General features: G+C 43.1%; 1 protein-coding gene and 1 pseudogene across 10 annotated transcripts in view; one reads left to right on the top strand and one right to left on the bottom strand.

Moving 5' to 3' along the window:
• The window catches only part of Map7d2 (MAP7 domain containing 2), an 84467-nt gene extending 68736 nt beyond the window's left edge, over window positions 1-15731 (bottom strand). For 8 of the 10 annotated variants that reach the window (NM_001081124.2, NM_001359310.1, NM_001359311.1 and 5 more), the window contains exon 1: window positions 15331-15651. In NM_001081124.2, coding sequence (NP_001074593.1) covers window positions 15331-15526 — 196 coding nt within the window. In that variant the 5' untranslated portion in view covers window positions 15527-15651. Of the gene's footprint in view, window positions 1-15330 lie in introns of all 10 variants that reach the window. The other 2 variants (XM_017318641.2, XM_011247881.3) reach the window with 2 other exon arrangements.
• A 3981-nt stretch (window positions 15732-19712) lies between these two features.
• On the top strand, window positions 19713-19976 carry Gm15187 (annotated as a pseudogene).
• Window positions 19977-21886: the final 1910 nt, after the last annotated feature.

The following is a 21886-nucleotide window of genomic DNA, read 5'->3' as shown; positions in this document are numbered from 1 at the left end:
CATTGGGGACCCTTCCATCTTATAGATGACTGTGAGCATCCACTTCTGTATTTGCCAGGCACTGGCATAGCCTCATACGAGACAGCTATAACAGGGTCCCTTCAGCAAAATCTTGCTGGCATATGCAATAGTGTCTGGGTTTGGTGGCTGATTATGGGATGGATCCCTGGGTGGGGTAGTCTCTGGATAGTCCATCCTTTCGTCTTAGCTCCAAACTTTGTCTCTGTAACTCCTTTCATGGGTATTTTGTTCTCTATTCTAAGGAGGAATGAAGTATCCACCCGTTGGTCTTCCCTCTTCTTGATTTTCTTGTTTTGCAAATTGTATCTTGGGCTAAGTTTCTGGGCTAATATCCACTTATCAGTGAGTGCATATCTTTTTGTTTGTTTGTTTTTTTTGTTTGTTTGTTTGTTTTTTTCGAGACAGGGTTTCTCTGTATAGCCCTGGCTGTCCTGGAGCTCACTTTGTAGACCAGGCTGGCCTCGAACTCAGAAATCCACCTGCCTCTGCCTCCCAAGTGCTGGGATTAAAGGCGTGCGCCACCACGCCCGGCGTGAGTGCATATCTAATGACTTCTTTTGTGATTGGGTTACCTCACTAGGATGATATCCTCTAGATCCATCCATTTGCCTAAGAATTTCATAAATTCATTGTTTTTAATAGCTGAGTAGTACTCCATTATATAAATGTACCACATTTTCTGTATCCATTCTTCTGTTAAGGGACATCTAGGTTCTTTCCAGCTTCTGGCTATTATAAATAAGGCTGCTATGAACATAGTGGAGCATGTGTTCTTATTACCGGTTGGGACATCTTCTGGATATATGCCCAGGAGAGGTATTGCGGTATCCTCCAGTAGTACTATGTCCAATTTTCTGAGGAACCTCCAGACTGACTTCCAGAGTGGTTGTACAAGCTTGCAATCCCACCAGCAATGGAGGAGTGTTCCTCTTTCTCCACATCCTTGCCAGCATCTGCTGTCGCCTGAATTTTTGAACTTAGCCATTCTGACTTGTGTGAGGTGGTATCTCAGGGTTGTTTTGATTTGCATTTCCCTGATGATTAAGGATGTTGAACATTTTTTCAGATGATTCTCAGCCAATCAGTATTCCTCAGTTGAGAATTCTTTGTTTAGCTCTGTACCTCATTTTTTAATGGGGTTATTTGTTGAATTTCTGGAGTCCAGCTTCTTGAGCTCTTTGTATATATTGGATATTAGTCCCCTATCAGATTTAGGATTGGTAAAAAAAAACCTTTCCCAATCTGTTGGTGGCCTTTTTGTCTTATTGACAGTGTCTTTTGTAAGGCTGATCTTAAACACCAACAAAAACAGGAGATAGCACACATACACATGAAAGCTGAACAACACGATACTCAATGATAACTTGGTTAAGGACGAAATAAAGAAAAAAATTAAAGGCTTTTTAGAATTGACCTAACATGTGAGAGGCTCTGGAAGTTCAATCCCTAGTATTGCCTCCAAAATGGAGAGGTTGACTGCCAGACATGGCAAAGCACATCTGTAATTTCAGGCTGAAGCAGGAGGCTCAACATGAGTTCAAGGTAAGTTTAGTTCAGAGAAAAGCTTGGTCTACAAAGTGAGTCCTTGTCTTAAAAAATAAAAGCAAATACACAATCTATAAAAATTTTAAAATAAATTAAAATAGAAGTGGTAAACAATATAAAACAAAAGGGCCAAGAAACCGACATCAGTAATCAAGCCTGTAATCAAAACTGGATTAAGGAATTAAGTCATAGATGTTTAATTAAGAAAAGTTAAAAGCTACATTGTAAGCAGTTAGTGCAAATAAGGGCAGGGAGGCTAAGTGACAGGAATGAATATTAAACTATGCTGGCTAGTTTTATGTCAACTTGACACAAGCTAGAGTTATCTGAAAGGAGGGGACCTCAATTGAGGAAATGACTCCATAAGATCAGACTGCAGGGCATTTTTTATACTAGTGACTGATGGGGAAGGTTTGAAGGGATGGCCAGGTTCCCCTAAGAAGGAGATTGATAAAACACTGAAAGTTTTACTGATAGCCTTTCCCCAGTCCTTTCTCAGAGGTACTTATGGCCTTTTACAAGAGTAACTGTACACTGGAGGAAAGGTAACAGTCAGAATTTCTGGGGTCTATTGGGAAATGGTTCTGAAATAATGCTGATTCTGGAAGATCCCAAGAAATATTATGGTACCCTCCAGTTAAATTAGGGGCTTATTGAGGTCAGGGGTTAGGGCTAAAGTCCAACTCACAGTAGGTCCAGTGGGTCCCTGAACTCATCCTGTGGTTATTTTGTAGTCCCGGCATATGTGGTATACTTAGAAGTTGGCAGAATTCTGACACTGTGTCCCTGATCTGTGGTGTGAGAACAATTATGGTTGAAAAGGTTAAATGGAACCCTTTAGAGTTGCTTCTGCCAAGGAAAATAGTGAATAAAAAATTGTATCACATTCCTGGAAGAATTGCAGAAAATGAGTGCCACCACCAAGGACTTGAAAGACACAGGCGTGGTGGTTCCCACCACTTCTCCCTTTAACTCCCTATCTGGCCAGTTCAGAAGACAGATAGATTGTGGAGAATGACAGTTGACTATTGAAAACTCAATCAAATAGTGACTCCAATTGCAGCTGATGTACAAAAGGCTTACTTGAGCAGATTAACACATCCCTTGGCACCTAATATGCAGCTACTGATCTAGCAAATGCATTTTTCTAAGTACTTATCAATAAGGACCACCAGAAAGAATTTGCTTTCAGTTAACAAGGCCAGCAGTATACTTTTACAGTTTAACCTCAAGGATATATTACATAAAGCCATATCCACCATCATGGTATTCCACACAATATTGCTTCTGACCAAGGAACTCATTTCACAGACAGAGGAGTGTGACAGTGGAGCCAGTGGGAGCTTAGACTTCAGTGTCCTGCAGAGGATAGAGCCAGAGAAGTGACCCAAGCCCTTTGGTAGAGTCCAAAAGACCATGAGTGACTTTCCAGACATTGCTCATTAAGTTATTTATACTGGTTCGAGTTTGCTTTGTTCAGATTGAGTGTGCCCTGGTTCTTCCCCCCTCAAGGGAGAACTTATATAATTTACTTTATTTTACACACTCTCACAGTTGAAAGACTAAATTTTTTTTAAAGATTTATTTATTTATTATATCTAAGTACAACTGTAGCTGTCTTCAGACACTCCAGAAGAGGGAGTCAGATCTTGTTACAGATGGTTGTGAGCCACCATGTGGTTGCTGGGATTTGAACTCCGGACCTTCGGAAGAGCAGTCGGGTGCTCTTACCCATTGAGCCATCTCACCAGCCCCGAAAGACTAAATTTTAAGACTTTGGATTTTGAAAGAGACTGGCTATTTTAAAGAGGCTGAATTTTTAAAGACTGTGGGACTTCTAAAGTTTTGAATGCTTGTATTTTATTATTGATATTAATGTGTAATCATGGGGATGATGAGAAAGGAAAGATTATGGCTTAACAGTAATGCGTTTTGTGTGTCAAATTGGCAAGGCATCAATTTTCCAGCTAGTTTTATGTCAACTTGGAACCTCAATTGAGAAAATGCCTCCACAATATTGGTCTCGATGGTATTTACTTAATTGGTGATTGATATGAGAGGGTTCAGCCCATTGTGGGAGGTACCATTCCTAAGCTGAGCTCCTGGGTTCCATAAGAAAGCAGGCTAAGCAAGCCATGAAGAGCAAACCAGAAAGCAGCACACCTCCATATCCTCTGCATCGGCTCCTGCCTCCAGGCTGCAGCCCTGCTTGAGTTTCTGTGATGACTTCCTTCAGTAATGGGCTATAATATGGAAGTATAAGTATAAATAAACCCTTTCACCCCACTCCACACCACCCCAAACTTGCTTTTGGTCATAATATTTCAGCAAAGAAACACTAAATAACACACAAACTCAAAATCATGTAACAGAAAATTAACTAACTGGAAAAGGTGTAGCTCAAACAAGGGTCTGTCATAGATGATGTTTGTGAAAATTTGTCAAAAAGAATGCCAAATGCTATTGCATATGCCAGCAAGATTTTGCTGACAGGATCCTGATATAGCTGTCTCTTGTGAGGCTATGCCAGTGCCTGTCAAATACAGAAGTGGATGCTCACAGTCATCTATTGGATGGAACACAGGGCCCTCAATGGAGGAGCTAGAGAAAGTACCCAAGGAGCTGAAGGAGTCTGCAACCCTATAGGTGGAACAACAATATGAACTAACCATTACCCCCAGAGCTCGTGTCTCTAGTTGCATATGTAGCAGAAGATGACCTAGTCGGCCATCAATTGGAGGAGAGGCCCTTGGTATGGCGAAGATCATATGCCCCAGTACAGGGGAACACCAGGGCCAGGAAACAGGAATGAGTGGGGGGAGGGTATAGGGGGCCTTGGGGATAGCATTTGAAATGTAAATGAATAAAATATCTAATAAAATGCCTTAAAAATAAATATATATATATAATTTTAAAAAAAGAATGCCAAGTGCTTATTTCTGCCTACCCACAAAGGTCATACCAAATAAAGAGAAAACTGTAGTAATATAGAGAACTTCCCATCTTAGGATGTGAGGGGATATACCCTTCCAGCCAGCTACCACAAATGTCTAGCTGAGACCTATCTTGGAAAGGGGTAAAAAAAAATAATTACCTAAAAGGACTCATCCTACATTCCTTCATGAATCTTTCCAGACCTGAGTTCATAAAGGGAAACCAGTCTCAGCCTCTCTGGTCTGAGAAAACAGAGAGAAAAGAGAGTTGCCCCACATTTTAGATAGAGTTCTGAGCATAAATGCAGTTATTTGACCTCTAGAGCTCAGATACAGCACAGTGAACATCCAAGAAGTCATCTGAACTTCATAAACACATAGCCACAGCTCCATTTAGCCTATCTGAGACCTTCTGATAAATATATTGAGCATACAACTGGCTACAGCCTGCCTCTATTCTGGCATGGCTGGCTTGCTTCAGATTAGTCTATGAATTGCCCATGCAATTCAAATCACTAAAGTTGGTGGCATTGTCAGGGTATCTTTAAACAGAAACCTGTAAGTCTGGCATAGGTCTGTCACAGTAATTCTTATCCTAAGATAATACTTTTTTTCCAAAGATCAACTTCCTTTTGTTCCAAATATAAAACAGCCAAGTTTTGGTAGAAGAAATTAGTTTCCTGTGAGAGATAAGAAAGTCCTTCACCACACTCAGAAAAATCAAGCACACATGTGCTCACGTGAGCGAGCGCGCGCACATACACACACAGAGGTGTATGGGGAGCCCACCCACACTCCATCACAGAGATCAACATAATACCAAGCTGAAGCAACACGGTGGCATCCTGGCAAGATACCACTAAGGCCCTAAAACCTTATAGCTCTTGGGAAGGAAGCCAGGTGTGTGCCCAGCAAAGATGACTAGGGAGTAAACCAGAAAAGCTGTTACTTGCATCAGAATATCCCCGAAGGGAAGCGCAATCCCACCTTTCTTCTATTGAGCCCACCTCTAGGTTTCTCTAATGTCAAGACATTTGCATCCACCACTACCTTGAGTCCAGGGTCATCTGAAATCACTTCCACTCTGGCTTCACCTTTCTCAAACATTTCAGCTTCAAGTTTCCAAGGCAGGTTTTAAGTCTGCACAGATGACATTTCTTCAGGGCTAGAAAACATTACTTACCTTCAAATCTTTCCTCAGTAAGTGAGACTGAGTATATTTCTACATGAGTGGAGTAGAGAATAACAGAAAGCCTGTGTCTCTACAAAGGCTGTAAAATCTGGAGGTTCCTGGGGTCTTGCTGGGACTGCATTTTCCTCTCATTTACATACAAACTCAAGTCATTTCCAACCAGTGCCCTTGGGTGTTTAAGGCCTAACTCTCCTTCTAGAGCATTACTCACTTACAGATCAACTATCTTGGGAAAGACTACAAACATGTAGAAACTAGAGGCAAGACTCTGATCAAGTCTTATTTTTATTGGGGGAGAAACTCCACCTACTTTAGATCTAGGATCTGAGGCAGCTAGGATGTAAGCATGAGTTTCCCTTTCCATCTTCAGTTCTAAGTGAGCTTTTGGAATCCACAGGGCATTTATTAAATCAGCATTTATTAAATATATATAAATTATATACCGTGCCTCATGATGCATTGCTTAGTTTGGCAAAGATGTAAGTACCTAGATATTTGTAAAGCAACAGAGCTAAGTTACAGTAAAGCTATCACTAGCACAATGAGAACACATTGCTTGAGGTGGCAGGGAGGGATTGTTCTCCCATCTCAACCAGAATGCTTACAATTAAAGACTGACAGAGGTCAGTCTAGAACTAGAACTGTCACTGGAACACAAAACGAGTCAGCCACATGTTACCAAAATAATACAGTTCTCCTGGTATCTACATTCTAGTCCTCAGAACACATGAATGCTAGTTATCTTCTATGATGAAAAGACCTCTAGATTAACTTCTCAGCTCTGTTATTCTATCCCTATCCAATTGGCATATCATACTTGTTAATTAAACTAGCACTCAAGTCTTAGATCTAAAGGTGAAAAACAACCAACTGCTCCAGGGACATACTGCTCAGGCAGAGAGACTACTTCCTGCAGTCCCTGAAGCAAATTCTGGCTAACTGGCCTTTACCAGTAAGACTCTCTATACCTAAAGCCAGCTCTATCCCATTAGACCACAGGACAAGGAGAACAGAACCTAGAATGCTACTAGCCAAGAGAACAGTCCCAAGTGTTGAAACATCTGTCCTAATAAGCTCATCAGAACTGGCTGCTAGTCGGACATGGTGGCGCACGCCTTTAATCCCAGCACTCGGGAGGCAGAGGCAGGAGAATTTCTGAGTTCGAGGCCTGCCTGGTCTACAGAGTGAGTTCCAGGACAGCCAGGGCTATACAGAGAAACTCTATCTCGAGAAAAACAAAAACAAAAAGAAAAACCAACAGCAACAACAAAATAAAAACCCAAAAATGGTGTTCTTTACTGAAGTTGGTCTGAAATACACCAGTATCAGAGAATTTTCTGTGATCCTTTTACAGTGATGACTCAGAGGTGTAACAGGGGCCTCAATGCTCAGTCACACTGAATTCAGCTTTCTAAGATGGAACTCAGCTTTCTAAGGCTAAAAAAGCCAACTAAGGTTGTCTTCAAAGATCCTCAACAGCAGCAACAAAGCTCACAGGAAATGGATAAGGATTAATTCTTAGCAGACCAGGAAATTCTGTTAAATTGAAATTTCTTCCTCTAAGCATTTTAGTAATATAATTTTTGCTATAATTCTAAAAAATAAGATCCTCATCATCATTGAGGAAAAACATCTCTGTACTAATGAAAAATCTCAAAAAAAATCTTTATAAGAAGCCAGCAAAAGCCAGGCAGTGGTGGTGCATGCCTTTCTTTAGTCCCAGCACTTGGGAGGCAGAGACAGGCAGATTTCTGAGTTCAAGACCAGCCTGGTCTACAGAGTGAGTTCCAGGATAGCCAGGGCTACAGAGAAACCCTGTCTTGAAAAGAAGAAGAAGAAAAAGGAGGAGGAGGAGGAGGAGGAGGGGAGGGGAGGGGGAGGAGGAGAAGAAATAGAAGAAGAAAAGACACGATGTCTTTTTTTTCTCTTAAAAAAAGGAAGAAAGAAAAGAGTCCTTGTAATATGTGGCTATCTATATTTTAAAATGTGAGCTAGATTTTAAGATCTGGATAGATGTGAGAAGCACAGGTCTTTTGAAAGAGGAGCATGATGAATCATATATCTGTGAAAGCAGGGGAAAGAAAATAAAAACAAAAGAAAACAAATTCTGGGGCTGGTGAGGTGGCTTTAGTTTAGTTTCTTATTCACTCATAAATTCATTTTCTTTAGCCTCAATTGCAGTCTGAATTTCGCAAGGCTTTTAAGACAGGGACATGTTTCTAGGCAAAAGGAAAAAAAAATGCTTCCCAATAGAAAATGCTATCAGACTGACCTAAGAGGCAGATGTGGAGGAATTCAGAGACCATATCAGGGATGGCCTCTGTTAATAAGACAACAGACCTCACATTGCAAGGTTATGGCCACCTTAGATGCAAAGACAACAGCAATCAATTTCTCTCTTCACAGCCCACAATACCCAGTCACCTTTAATCGTCTCCTATTTCTTCTTATGGCACAACTCTTTTCACAAAAGATTAGAGGGAAGGGTCAGAGTATGTTTCTAAACTCAGCAATAACCTCAAGTTTTTTTTCTTTTTTTAAAGATTTATTTATTTTATTATATGTAAGTACACTGTAGCTGTTTTTCAGACACTCCAGAAGAGGGCGTCAGATCCCGTTATAGATGGTTGTGAGCCACCATGTGGTTGGTGGGATTTGAACTCAGGACCTTCAGAAAAGCAGTCAGTGCTCTTAGCCTCCGAGCCATCTCGCCAGCCTGCCTCTGCCTCGAGTGCTAATTAACTCTTGAATGTGTGCCACCATGAGTTTAAAGCAGCTTTGAAGTCTGGGAAGTGTAGTGCTTACCTAGCACTGACAAGGCCCTGTGGTCAATGCTCACCACTGTGAATAGAAACAGATAAATGCAACTTTGAAAGACGATGAACTGGGGCTAGAGAGATGACTCAGACGTTTAAGAGACCACACTGCTCTTGCGAAGGACCTGAGTTCTATTCCTAATATTGACATCAGGGGGATCTGACGCTTCTGGCATCCATAGGCACCAGCACTCTCACATGTACGTACCTACACACATAATAGACACATAATAGAAAATAATGTCATTTTAAAAAATCAAGAAGCTCTTTAAAATAAAACAAATGCATAACTGATTTGGGGATACTTTTCAGCCTATACTACCCAATCCCACTCTATTTGACTCCCTAGGGACTTTACTGAACTTCCTGTTTGTAGCCCCCAGCCCTGCCGTCTTCTACTCCAGGGATGGGGAGGGAAGACATGCAGGTGAGAAGACATCAAGAAACACTGTGTTGCCTATAAGCAATGTTATCACTATTAAAGGGGGAGGGGGTTAATATTCTGACATTATATTTTAAATTCTGAGATATCCTAAATGTAATTACAAAAGGAACTCTGAATATAAAGGAGGAAAGATAGAGTATTCAAAAAAATCTGATAGCCAGACATGATGGCACAAGCCATACTCCCAGCACTTGAGAGGTAGAAGCAGGAGAATCCGAGTTACAGGCCAGTTTCAGCTAAATAGTAAGTTTAAGACTATCGGAAAAAGAAATTTACATTATTAAATGCACGTTAAAACATTAACCAAATAATATACTGTAATAGTATAATGTGCTATAGCAGCCTTGCTTAAATCTGAGTCAATAAGGAGGCAATTATTTTCTTGGCAATAATCAATGTAGACTCAATTTAAATAACTTGCACCTTTCCCAAATATTCTTTACAAAGTACCCTTCTTTGTGTGTGTATGTACACTCCTCAGAGATTAGAAGAGGGCATTGGATCCCTTGGAGCTGAACTTACAGGTGGTTGTGAACCACCTGATATGGGTTCTGGGAGCTGAATTATAGTCCTCTGTGAGAGCAACAAGTGCTCTTAACTGCTGCGCCATTCTCTCCAGCTCACTCTGCCTTTTACATCTTCCCAACTGCCCACATGTCTTGCTGCTTATTGCTTAAGGGAACTTGTCGCCGAGCTACTCCTTTCCTTTTGCTTACCATTAATAAACTCTTCGATTTCAGAATACTTGGTTTTATGAGTTTTGGTTTACTAAGAATAAGCAAATAATTTAATTCAGCTCGACAATAATTACCTGAGAAGCACAGGAAAACCTCAACAGACATCAGACCACATGACTTGTAGTTCCACTATTTTAAGTTTCTCTATCACTTTTATAATCTAACACATAATCACTGAGCATTCACCCTAGCATAGATTGTTGGAGAAAACAGCTGGCAAACATTAGTTACAGACCTGCTGTGCATACACACCCCAAAGAAGGGTAGGACAGTCATCCAGCCACCTTCTGCACTAGGTGGCACTGAAAGACCCACCTAAAATTGGACCCAAGAAGTGAAATGTCTAAAAGGAAGGCATCACTGGTGGGTAAGTGAAACAAGCACAGGATTTCAATAGTTGAAAATCTTGTTGCTGAGGGAACACCCAAGGCTATTTCCTTGCCATGTCCTACAACACCTTAGGAAAACCACTTAATCACTCGCATCCCCAGTATGCCAATATGACAGTATATTTTATAAGTTCAAATATCTCCAACTATTCTGCCTTTGTAGTTCCCACAGGACTCCATGCATCCTTAGGAACAGTAGTTCAAATAATACAAATGAAGTCTTTTTTTTTTTTTTGAGACATGGTTTCTCTGTAGTCCTGGCTGTCCTGGAACTCGCTCTGTAGACCAGGCTGGCCTTGAACTCAGAAATCCGCCTGCCTCTGCCTCCCAAGTGCTGGGATTACAGGCGTGCGCCACCACGGCCGGCGCACAAATGAAGACTTATTAGGAATGGGTCCCACATAAGACGACCTCAAGCAGCTAGGATGGATTATCATCACTTGTAGTGCTGAGTAATGAAATTAAGGCTTTGTGCATACTAGGTAACCACTCTACTAAACTGAACAACATCCCCAGACCCAAGAGAATGTGTTAAAAAACAGCTCAGGACTTAAGATTTATCTGGAGTGGGGAATGTAAATTGGTATAGAACATGGGCATACATGCTTAAAGTCTTGGATTTGATCCTAACTACCAAAAACAATTAAGACTTTCCTGAGGGGCTGAGATGTGGCTCAGTTGGTAGAATGCCTGCCTAGCATGCATGAATCCCTGGATTTGATCTCCAGAACACATGACCAAGGTGTGGTGGCATATTTCTATAATCTCATAACTTGGCATGTGAAGGCAGGAAAATCATAAGTTCAAAGATACTCTTCCCTATACAGAAAGTGTGAGGCCAACCAGTGCTATATGAGACACTGCCTCAAAACAGGAAAAAAAAGACTGGCGTGAGGATTAAATATATGGACTCATCATTAGTCCCAAAAGTACAAAGGCTGGTATCACCTGCAATCTACACTCAATGTTCTAATTTTACAATACCAACCTTGATTAAAAAAATAGCTGTTTAGTAACTTATATTAAATACTAATTTTTCTAATTAGTATACAAAATAATAGATTTCATATGGCATTTTCATAGTTTGGGTGTGATGGTAGGTTAAAATATTTTATTTTCACGTTTAATTCTGTTATATGTAGGAATTTGTGTACAAGTGTAGTACCCAAAGACACCAGAAGAGGGTGTCAGACCTCCTGGAGATGTAGTTAAAGGCGATTGTATAGCACTCCAGTCCCCCCCCCCCCCGCAAGAGCAGTATGTCCTAATTTCCGAACCATCTCTCTAGCTCCTACACTGTTTTGTTGAGCTCCCTCCACTCATTAGCACTCATTCTGCTTCCATGTCACATCTATTGTATTGCTTTCTTTGCTGCTGCTTCTCCTCCTAAGTTTTTCCCCTTTTATGACTTGTACCCATACTCACATATACACATATGTAAAATTTAAATCTAAGCCCAGAATCTTGGAGGAATGTGGTACCTGTCTGAGTTTAGGTTACTTCACCTAATATAGTGCTTTCCAGCTCCACCCATTTTCTGAAAATGTAATTTCATTTTTAATTTATAGTTGAATAAAATGCCACTGTATGTATGTATGTTCTCCTTATTCACCCAAAGTTTATGTTCTTGTTTTGTTCATTTTTAAAGAAAGAGTAGTCTCTTATAGTCCAGGTTTTCTTGTTAAATAGCTCAGAGTGGCTTTGAACTACTGACCTCTTGCCTCTACCTCCTAAGATTACAGGTATATACTATGCCTAACTCCACTAATCTGTTAATGAATATCTAAGCTGGTTCCATATCCTAGCTATTGTGAATAGCGCAACAACTAAAATTCTATTTTTTCCTGTAGGTAATCTTAAGTGTACTAGCTCTACCCACTGAGCCATATCCTCATCCTTAAAACTAATTTTAGTATCAGAGCCATTCATTAAATGGTTCTACAATAAGTATAATTAAGAAATCCCCCCACCCCTGCCGGGCAGTGGTGGCACATGCCTTTAATCCCAGCACTTCGGAAGCAGAGGCAAGGTAGGTTTCTGAGTTCGAGGCCAGCCTGATCTAGAGTGAGTTCCAGGACAGCCAGGGCTTCACAGAGAAACCCTGTCTCGAAAAACAAAAACACAACACAACAAAGCACAACAAAACAAAACGAGACCCCCCCCCACCCCTTTCTTTGGGCTGGAGAGATGGCTCAGTGGTTGAGAGCACTGACTGCTCTTCCCGAGGTACTGAGTGCAATTCCCAGCAAGTACATGGTGGCTCACAACCATCTGTAATGGGATCAGATACCCTCTTCTGGTGTGTCTGAAGACAGCTACAGTGTACACATATAAAATAAATAAATCTTAAAAAAAAAAGGCCAGCCCCCCTTCAGAAAGCTATATGTAGTATACATGCCTGTAATCCCAACACTGAGAGGACTAAAGCAATAGGTATCCCCCTCAATTCAAGGCCAGCCTAGGTTACATAGTAAGTTGGGCTACATAGAAAGTAAAGGGAAGGGGATGGGGATAAGGAAAAGGGGGAAAGAAAGTGAAGAATCCCTCCTTAGGGGGAAGAAGACTATCAAGTTTCCCTCATATGTAGAACCTAGATTCAAAACTACCCGTGTAAAGAACATGAAAACTGGGATATTTGCGAAGGTGACCAGTGAGGTGGGAGGAAGACAAGGGAGAGTGATCAGGAATATGAAATGTCATAATGGAACCTGCTTTTCTGTACACTAACTAAAAAACACAAGTTAGAAATTAAGAATGAGACTAAGTGGTCAGGGTGCACGCCTTTAATCCCTGCATATGGCAGGCAGAGGCAGGAAGATCTGAGTTCAAGGCTAGCCTGATCTACAGAGTGAGTTCCAGGGCAGCCGGGGCTACACAGAAACCCTGTCTCGAAAACCAAAAAGAGCTCAGCAGTTAAGAGCACTGACTGCTCTTCGAGAGTTCAATTCGCAGCAACCACATGGTGGCTCACAACCATCTGTAATGGGATCTGATGCCTCTTCTGGGGTGAGAGAAGACAGAGCACTCATATACATAAAATACATGAACAAATAAATCTTTAAAACATTAAACATGGGACTGGGAAGAAAGCTTAGTGAGTAAAGTCCTTGCCATGCAAGTACTAAGCTCGATCGCAGACCCCATGAAAAAGTTCAATATGGTAGAATGTGCTTGTAAGCTAGCACTGGGGAGCCTGGAAAAGGTGGGTCCTTGGGGCTCCTTGACAAGCCAGCATGACCAAAACCCTGAGTTCTAAGCCAGTCAGAGACTTAGCTTCAAAAAAACCAAATGGAAAGTGCCTGAGGAATGAGACCTAAATTGAACCTGTGAACTCTACAAGCTCATCCCCACACAGCCACAGGAAACTGCAACTCACAAGTATACACACAGAAGAAAAACAAAACTTTAGTCAGAAATGCTGGTGATGGGAAACGGGAACATGAATTCATGCCCAATATGGGTTATATAGCATCACATAAACCTGTCTCCATCCCATCCCTGTTGAAATAAAGTTTAAAAAAATCCGTTTTCTTTCACACAACTATTAAGAATGACCTCTAAATGGTTATAACAGGCTATATATTTAAAACCTAGAATTATTTTAGGAATTCCAAAATAAAACTAGTGTCCACATTGCAACTGAGCAATAGGAAAAAGAACTGCCCCCTAAATTCCTTCAAGTTAATTAAAATCCCAGATAAACTGGACATCCGACAATACAGCCCTTTCTCTACCACAAGAAACATCAAAATAATCTATTATTTCAAATCCCCACCAAACAAAAATGTAAACTCAAAAAACATCTAATGTTTTACTGCATGGAATCCCCTTTACCACAGAGAGCAGACTCCGATGTGTGGGTTCTGGGTTCTTATCAGATATGGCCTTTCTCAAGCAAAAGGAATGAAAATATAAGTCTAGACTTAAAGGGCAGGTATTATCACTATCCTGTAATGTCTTACTAAGTTGTGCATTTAATAACACACGAGAACACAAACTAGAAATCAATTTAGCCTTCCTTTCCCTTCTATGAATGATGCAACAGACAGATCAGTAAGATAGTCCCCTCTATCCCAACAAAAAGAACTGTTCAAGTGACTAAGGCAGCATCTTCAAGCTGGTCATGCTGACTTGAAGGCTCACGGGAATCCAGATCAACGTAAGGTAAAGAGCCAGATCCTGTCTCAAAACGAAGAAACACATAAACAACCCACACGCCCGTTCAGTTGATGTCCTTCCTCTTTCCCCCTCCACCATATAGGAAATACTCCACGATGCGATAATTCCCAAATTCTACAAATTGTGTGAGGGTTTATTTTTTTCTTTTCGTTCGAATGTTAAACTGCAATGAAAGATGGAATATAGAATTAGTTCTCATTATTAACATTTAAAAAAAATGTCGCCAGGAAAATTGGAATGAAATGCTTTTCCTCACTGCGTATACCTCCGCACCACCTGCAAGTACACAGAAGGTTAGCCCCAGAACCAGAAGACGCAGGCGCTTATCACGTTCTTCCCAGCGTCCTCACCATGTTCCGTCCCCTTGGGCAGAAGGAACAGGGACCCACATCCCCACACCCCTTGGCGACAGCTCTCAGCTGCAGTCCCGTGGGCTAGAACACTCAATCGCCACGCAGTCACGTACCAGAAAGGGCAGCGGCAGGGGCCAGACGCCCCAGTAGGGAAACCACTACCTCAGCGACTTCAGGGGGGGGGAGGGGTCGTCGTCTCAGCAGTCGCGTGTGGCCCTGCTCCCTTTATGAACCGTCGCTGCCCCCGCGGGCGATGCGACATTATTTTCCCAACCCCGAGAGGCCAAGTAAACCGCAAAGCTGGGCCACCTTGGTGGCTGGCTGTGGCTTCCCCGTCTGCGCGCCTTAGGATGGAGGGTGGGAGCCAGCGAGGCAGCGAGCCAGCCGCAATCCCTGTAGTCCAAACACCTCAGCGGGCCCCCGCACCCACAGGGTCGCCATCCCGGAACCCCCTCCTCCGGTGCCGAGCCATACCTCGGGGACAGCCGTGGCCAAGGATACCCGCTCCTCCGCTCTCCAGCCACCCCCCACAAACTCGCCCACGCAAACACGCCAAGCCCGAGGGGACCCCGCCACCTGCCGAAAGAGAGACGCAGCCTGAAGTCCCCCAGGGCAGGTTGACCTAGGCCCCCGGAAAGGGCGACCGGGCGACAGCCCTTGGCCGCCCCGCCCCCCCCGGGGGTCCTCAGCGCGGCCTGCCCAGTGCTCCCCGGCCCTTACCTGCGGACCGCGGGGTGGACTGGGAGGCTCTCCCGGAGGCCGCTTCCGCGGACTTGGCCAGCAGCAGCGACAAGCCCTTGGCAGCCCCTTCCGAGGGGACTCCGGCTCCTCCGCCACCGCCACCGCTGCCGCCGTACCCGCCGCCGCCGCCGCCGCCGCCACCGCCGCCGCCGCCGTTCCCACCGCTGCGCTCCATCGGGATGCGCGGGCTGCACAGGCGCACTGTCTGGCCCGCCCGCTGTGTCGCACCGGCCCCGCGCGGGTCCGCATGCGCACGCGGCCTCCCACCTTGCGCGCCGGCCTCCCTCTGCCCGGGCTCGCCGCACCGGACCCTCCCGCACTCGCCGGTGCGTCACTGCTCAGCCGGCGCAGGCGTGCGCGCGCCAAGGGACCGCACGGGCTCCGCGCTCCCGGCTCGCAGCCCCTCGGGCTGCTGTGAAAGGCGCACCCGGGGCGCCGAACGTGCGCGCGCAGTGTCCGCTCCACAAGTCCTCACGGCTCAGCATCCCCAGTGTCCGCACACACCACACCTGGCGCGCTTCTTCTTAAGAGTTTACAAAAGGCTTCTTTGCACACTCGGTTTAAACACGCTTCCACACACTCGTGCACACATCCACTTAAAGTTTCTCACACACCTTGCACACATCTGACGCGCGCGCACGTGTTCACACTGTCTCTCTGCACAAAAACAGCCCTGCAGCTCCTAGTGCCCGTTCATAGCTAGGTTTTCTGGTTGTCACCACATGGGCCAGTGCCACATGCATGTGCAGATGCCATAGGGCCATAGGATCCATTTTACCGCAATGAGGTTTCAGTTCATTTCTTTCTTTCTTTATATATTTGCCAAATATTCATCCTATAAAATAATGCATTTCATCATCCATTTTCATATGTCTGTTATGTGCTTCAAGAGGGTGGTAGTGACAATTTTTCTGGTGTTTGTTTTGTTTTGTCTGTTTTATGTTTTGTTTTTCAAGACAGGGTTTCTCTGTGTAGCCCTGGAGGTCCTGGAACTCACTCTGTAGAACAGGCTGGCCTCGAACTCAGAGATCTCCTGGCTGTGGCTCCTGAATGCTGGGATTAAAGGCATGTGCCACCACTGCAGAGCTAGTGGGGAGTGATTTTGAGACAGGGCCTTATAGTACATCCCAGGCCTGGTCTGGCCTCTAACTCATGACAACCATCCTGTCTCAGTCTCTCAAGTCTTGGGATTACAGGCATGAGTTACCACAGCCAACCTTATCCTGCCCTTTGATCATATTGTCACTCTCATCACCCTCTTTTGTCCTCTCCTCTCTCTCGCCAGACCCTTTCCTCTTCCCTAAAAATCTCCTTTCTATTTCCCCATCATATACGTGTGAGCTTTAAATACAATTTTAAAATGTAGATTCTGCGTGTCCTATGTTCGTTTTGATTTGTGCAGTCTCATTCTGTAGCTTAGGCTGGTATGAAATTAGATTGATAGCTCTCAAGCTCTGGAGGCAATCAAGTCTGATGCCCCAGCCTCCAGAGTGCTAGAATTAGAAAAATAAAGAACCATGCTGGACTTAGATTTGTCTTTTTGTTTATTTGTTTGTTTGTTTGTTTTAGGGATGAAGAGGAAATGATCCCATGTAGCCTAGGCTGGCCTTGAACTCACTATGTAAAAGAGACCTTCTGCTCCAGCCTCCTGAATTCTGAGATTCAAGGCCTTCACTACTATGCTTGGCTACATTTTTTTTTCTTTCTGAGTCTGACTTACTTTGCTCAACACGATCTCCATTTTCATACATTTTCCAACAAATAACCTAATTTTTCTTCTTTATGGCTGAATTAGACTCAATTATGTATTTATACCATCTTTTTTATAACCATTTATTCTACGAGTTATTATAAATAACTCACAGTAAATATAAGTGCCACAGTAAACATAAGTGTTCAAGTAACTTTATTGCATGCCCACTTTGATCCTGTGGGTACATACCTAGCAGTGGTATAGCTGGGTCGTATGGTAGTTGTACTTTTAGCTTTAGAAGACCCTTGTTGCTAACATTTGGAGTGTAGTCTCTTATTAACACTCCTACCTGTGATGTGTAAAGGATATTGGTCCCCATGTCCTCGCCATTTCATCTTTCTTTCTTGATATTTGCTCTGACTGGAGTGATATGTAATAGCTAAGTAATTTTGTTTGCGGATCTCCCACCTCCCTGGGGTCTCATCAAGCACAAATTGTACCGGTCACACACTTTACCAAGCTCTCCCTGTGCATGTGAAACCCGACTTATTTTTCCCTTAACAAATCCTGCTGTAAAGAGCTTTGTGATTTCCTTTGATCCCGTTTATCAATTCTTTTGTTAGTTTTTGTTTTGTTTTGTTTTTGACACTGGGTAATTGTAGGGTTGTTCTAGATTGCGCAGTATTTCCTAGGCTGATTTGGAATCCTCCTCACTTTGGCTTTGAAATTCTGGATTTATAGTTGTGAGCCACCAAGCTTGGCTCTTGCCTCTGGAGTAGGGGGTCAAAGAAGATTATGAGATATTATTTCCTTTTCTCTAGCCATGAACATTTATTATGGTTTCAAAAACATACTGAAGGGGCGAGAGGTATAACTCAGTAGTAGACTGCTTACCTGCATGTGTGATGTGTATAGGCCCCAGGGTTGATTCCTAAGAGAGAAAACAATAAAAACAACCATGGTGGACAGGCCTGGTGGATTATGATTAAATCCCATCAATAAAGAGGCAAAGGAAGGTGAAGTTCTGTGAGTTCAAGGCCACCCTGTTCTACACAGTGAATTCCAGGCCAGTCAGGGATACCTAGTGGGAACCCCAAATCTTGCACGCGCCCGACTCGACCAGCAAGAAAGACGCTGCAAGCCCAGAACTGGTGCTGCTTATATAGGCCTAGGAGAGGTGTGTCTCACACCCGGATTGGTTATGCACTATGCCTCATTTGCATGTTCCTCATCTGATTGGCTACTCTCTCTCAGTACCTCACAGAACCTCATTAACATACCTCATTTGCATGTCTCACATCTGATTGGTTATATTCTCAGTACCTCATTAACATGCCCGGGCCAGACAGTGACTTGGCAAAAAGCTTTACTGCATATGTACACATTGGTTGTTTGTCCAAACTTATGCGTGGTGGCCAGCAGTAGCCAGCGCCACTCTGCAACGGCACATGTGGCTTCCCACACCCAAACCCCTGTTTCAAAAAATTAAGAAAAACAACCATTTTGAAAAACATCATTAATTTTTAACATTGGCTCACAGCTATAATCCCAACACTTGGGAGCCTGAGGCAAGAGATTAAGTTTGAGGCTAGCCTGAGCTAGTAGAAAATGTGGGCCAGCCTGGGCTAAAGAGCAAAGAAAGAGAGAAGGGAAAGAGGAGGGTGTGAAGGAGAGGAGAGAAAGAAAGAGACAGAGACAGAAGAGAGAAAAGGGAAGACAAAACAAACTATCATTGCATGGTCTGCCTAAACTTCCAGGGTTTAGGAAGGCATAGCCTACAATGTGCTCACCTTTCCACAAGTAGCTCAGGCTACATATTTTTCTGTTGGGAGCCTTGAGATTGTTATTCCCAGTCTGGCAGAGAAAGAAACACTTGATTAAGAAAGAAACCGGGGGACCTGGAAAAGCCTCAGTGGAGAACGCACAGACCATGAGGACCAGAGATTTTATCACCAGTATACATGCAAATGCCTGGTAGGTGTGATGGCCCATCTGTAAACACAGTGCTCTGGAGGCGAGACAGGGAATCCACAGGGCAAGCTGACAAGCTAAACTAGCTCAACTCTGTTTCAGAATATAGGGAGCCATCCAGGAGGATGCCTGACGTAAACTTCTGGCCTCCACATATTCCCTCACAAATACACACCAACTTATATGTGAACATGGCTACATAAGCAGACATACTTGTGTAAAAATTTAAAAGAAAGTGAAGCTTGTACTGTATAGTTTTGTTAACTTGACACAAGCCAGAGTTGTCCAAGATGAATGGAAAGAGAGGGAAAGAGGAGAGGAGGGGAGTGGAAGTGGGGAGGGAAGAGGGCAGGGCAGGGCAGGGCAGGGCAGGGCAGGGCAAGAAGAGAAGAGAAGAGAAGAGAAGAGAAGAGAAGAGAAGAGAAGAGAAGAGAAGAGAAGAGAAGAGAAGAGAAGAGAAGAGAAGAGAAGGGAACAGAAGAGAAGGGAACAGAAGAGAAGGAAACAGAAGAGAAGGGAACAGAAGGGAAGACTGAGGAATGAGCAGAAGTTTTCTTTCTGGGTGATGAGAATGTTCTAGAATTCAGGCTGAGGAGGTAACTTGGTAGAATGATTGCCTAGCATCAAGAAAGCCTTAGATGGGAGTCCGAATTTGGAGGCCCCAGGCCCTGAAGAATGAAGATTTAAATACAAAGCCATGGCTAAACATCTGAAATTCATTGCCAGGACTTTGATGGTTCAGGAGGGGAATGTGGAAGGTGCCTACAGGACCCTGAACAGAACCCTCACCACTGATGGGTGTACTGAAGTCATAAAGCGACGACTGTACTAAGAGAAGCCTTGCTGCCGTGGCCAGCGGGAGAGCTATGAAACATACCAGAGGATCTACAACATGGAAATGGCTCGAAAGATTAATTTCTCGATGCAAAAGAACGGTGCAGACCCGTGGCTGGGCTGCTGAGGCATTGGGGAGCATTAGTTCTGTGTCCAACTCTTTTCTTTATCCAATCAATTTCTGTTACTTTTCTCTACAGTAAACTCAATCACAGGTGAACAAGAAGGCTTGGACATACAGTCACAAGAAAGAAAGAAAGAAAGAAAGAAAGAAAGAAAGAAAGAAAGAAAGAAAGAAAGAAAGAAAGAAAACAAGCCAGCTAGCCTTAGATTTGATTCCCCAACACTGCAAGACTCAGATGTGATAGGCACACAACTGTAATTCCAAAATCTGGTAAGTGGAGATCAGGGGATTATAAATTCAGTCATCTTATTCTAAATAGCAAGTTCAAGGCCAGCAAGGGATACTTGGAATCCTGCCTCAAACAAACAAAGGAAATAAGAAAATTGCACAATTGTATATACACTAAATCCATTGAGATAAAACACCTTAAACACATGAAATTTGGTTTTTGGTTTGGGGTTTTATGTTTGTTCGGTTTGGTTTTTCAAGACAGAGTTTCTGTGTAGCGTTGGCTGTCCCAAAGCTCACTTCGTAGAGTGAATGGCCTCGAACTCACAGATATCTGACTGCCTCTGCTTCCTGATTAAAAGTGTGGGCCACCATGCCATGCTCTGATATTTGTTTTTAATTAATGCATTTCATGGTTTTCTTTGGGTTTTTTTTTGTTTCTTTGTTTTGTTTTGTTGTTGTTTTTAATTTTATTTATTTATTTAATGTCTGAGTGCTCTGCTGAGTATACATCCTCAGGCCAGAAGAGGGCACCAGATCCTTTTATAGATGGTTGTGAGCCACCATGTGGTTGCTTGGAAGAGCAGCTCTTAACCACCGTGCCATCTCACCGGCTCCACGCCCGCCCCCCATAGTTTTCTTAAAGCAGAAAATCAGGTGACTTAGGTTTGCTTTGAACTCATTACTGTGTAGTAAAGATTACTTTGAACTTCTGGATTTCCTGCCCCCACCTCCCAAGTTCTAAGTTTATAAGCATGATGTTTATCTCCATTTCTGATGATACTTTGGGTCACCATTTTTGCTGTTGTTGTTGATCAGAAGTTCAAGGACAGCCTAAGCTACATATGAAGTTTGAGGTCGGTCTGAGCTACAGAAGACCCTGTCTCAAAACATAAATGAAGACAATCTTTAATCCCAGGAGGCAGCGGCAATTGTAGCCCCTGAATTCAAGGCCAGCCTGGTCTACAGAATGAGGTCCAGGTCAGCCAGAGCTATGAAGAGAAACCCTGTCTTGAAGGGCCAATAAAAGGAAAGAAATATTTTTAAAAATAAAGGAAAAAAAGAGAACAACCACAAAAAGAAGTTGAAATCAGGACCTGGCATTTAGTTATTGGGGGAAAGGTAGGAAAAAAAAAACAGAAATAAAAATAAAACTTAGAAACAGTTCCTTTGTGGGACAAATGCTTTAGTGATCAGTGTGTTCTTGACAGCCCAAGGTATGGCTGGAGGAGGCTGAGAGTATATGAAAATGCAATGGCGCTGTAATGAAATCCTGTTTCTAAGCTAGCAAGATAAAGCCTAGCTGATAAATGTGTGGAGAGCATTGTTGTGTCGTTACCACTTTATCCTCTTTTTTTTTTTTAGATTTATTTATTTATTATATGTAAGTACACTGTAGCTGTCTTCAGACACTCCAGAAGAGGGCATCAGATCTTATTATGGATGGTTGTGAGCCACCATGTGGTTGCTAGGATTTGAACTCAGGACCTTCGGAAGAGCAGTCAGTGCTCTTAACCACTGAGTCATCTTTCCAGCCCCCACTTTATCCTCTTAAGTGTCATGTCTGCAAAGTTGACTACCTTTGATGATTGTCTGGGTAGCATCCTTCTCGAGTATTACAATGCTTTTCCTCTTATATGCGTATTTTGAATTGTTTACATTTATTTATGTGTATGAGTATGCAT

This window comes from Mus musculus, chromosome X, assembly GCF_000001635.26.
Source record: "Mus musculus strain C57BL/6J chromosome X, GRCm38.p6 C57BL/6J".
Lineage (NCBI taxonomy): Eukaryota > Metazoa > Chordata > Mammalia > Rodentia > Muridae > Mus > Mus musculus.
Note: the sequence above shows the minus strand (reverse complement) of the source record. Positions and strands in the feature narration are given on the sequence as shown.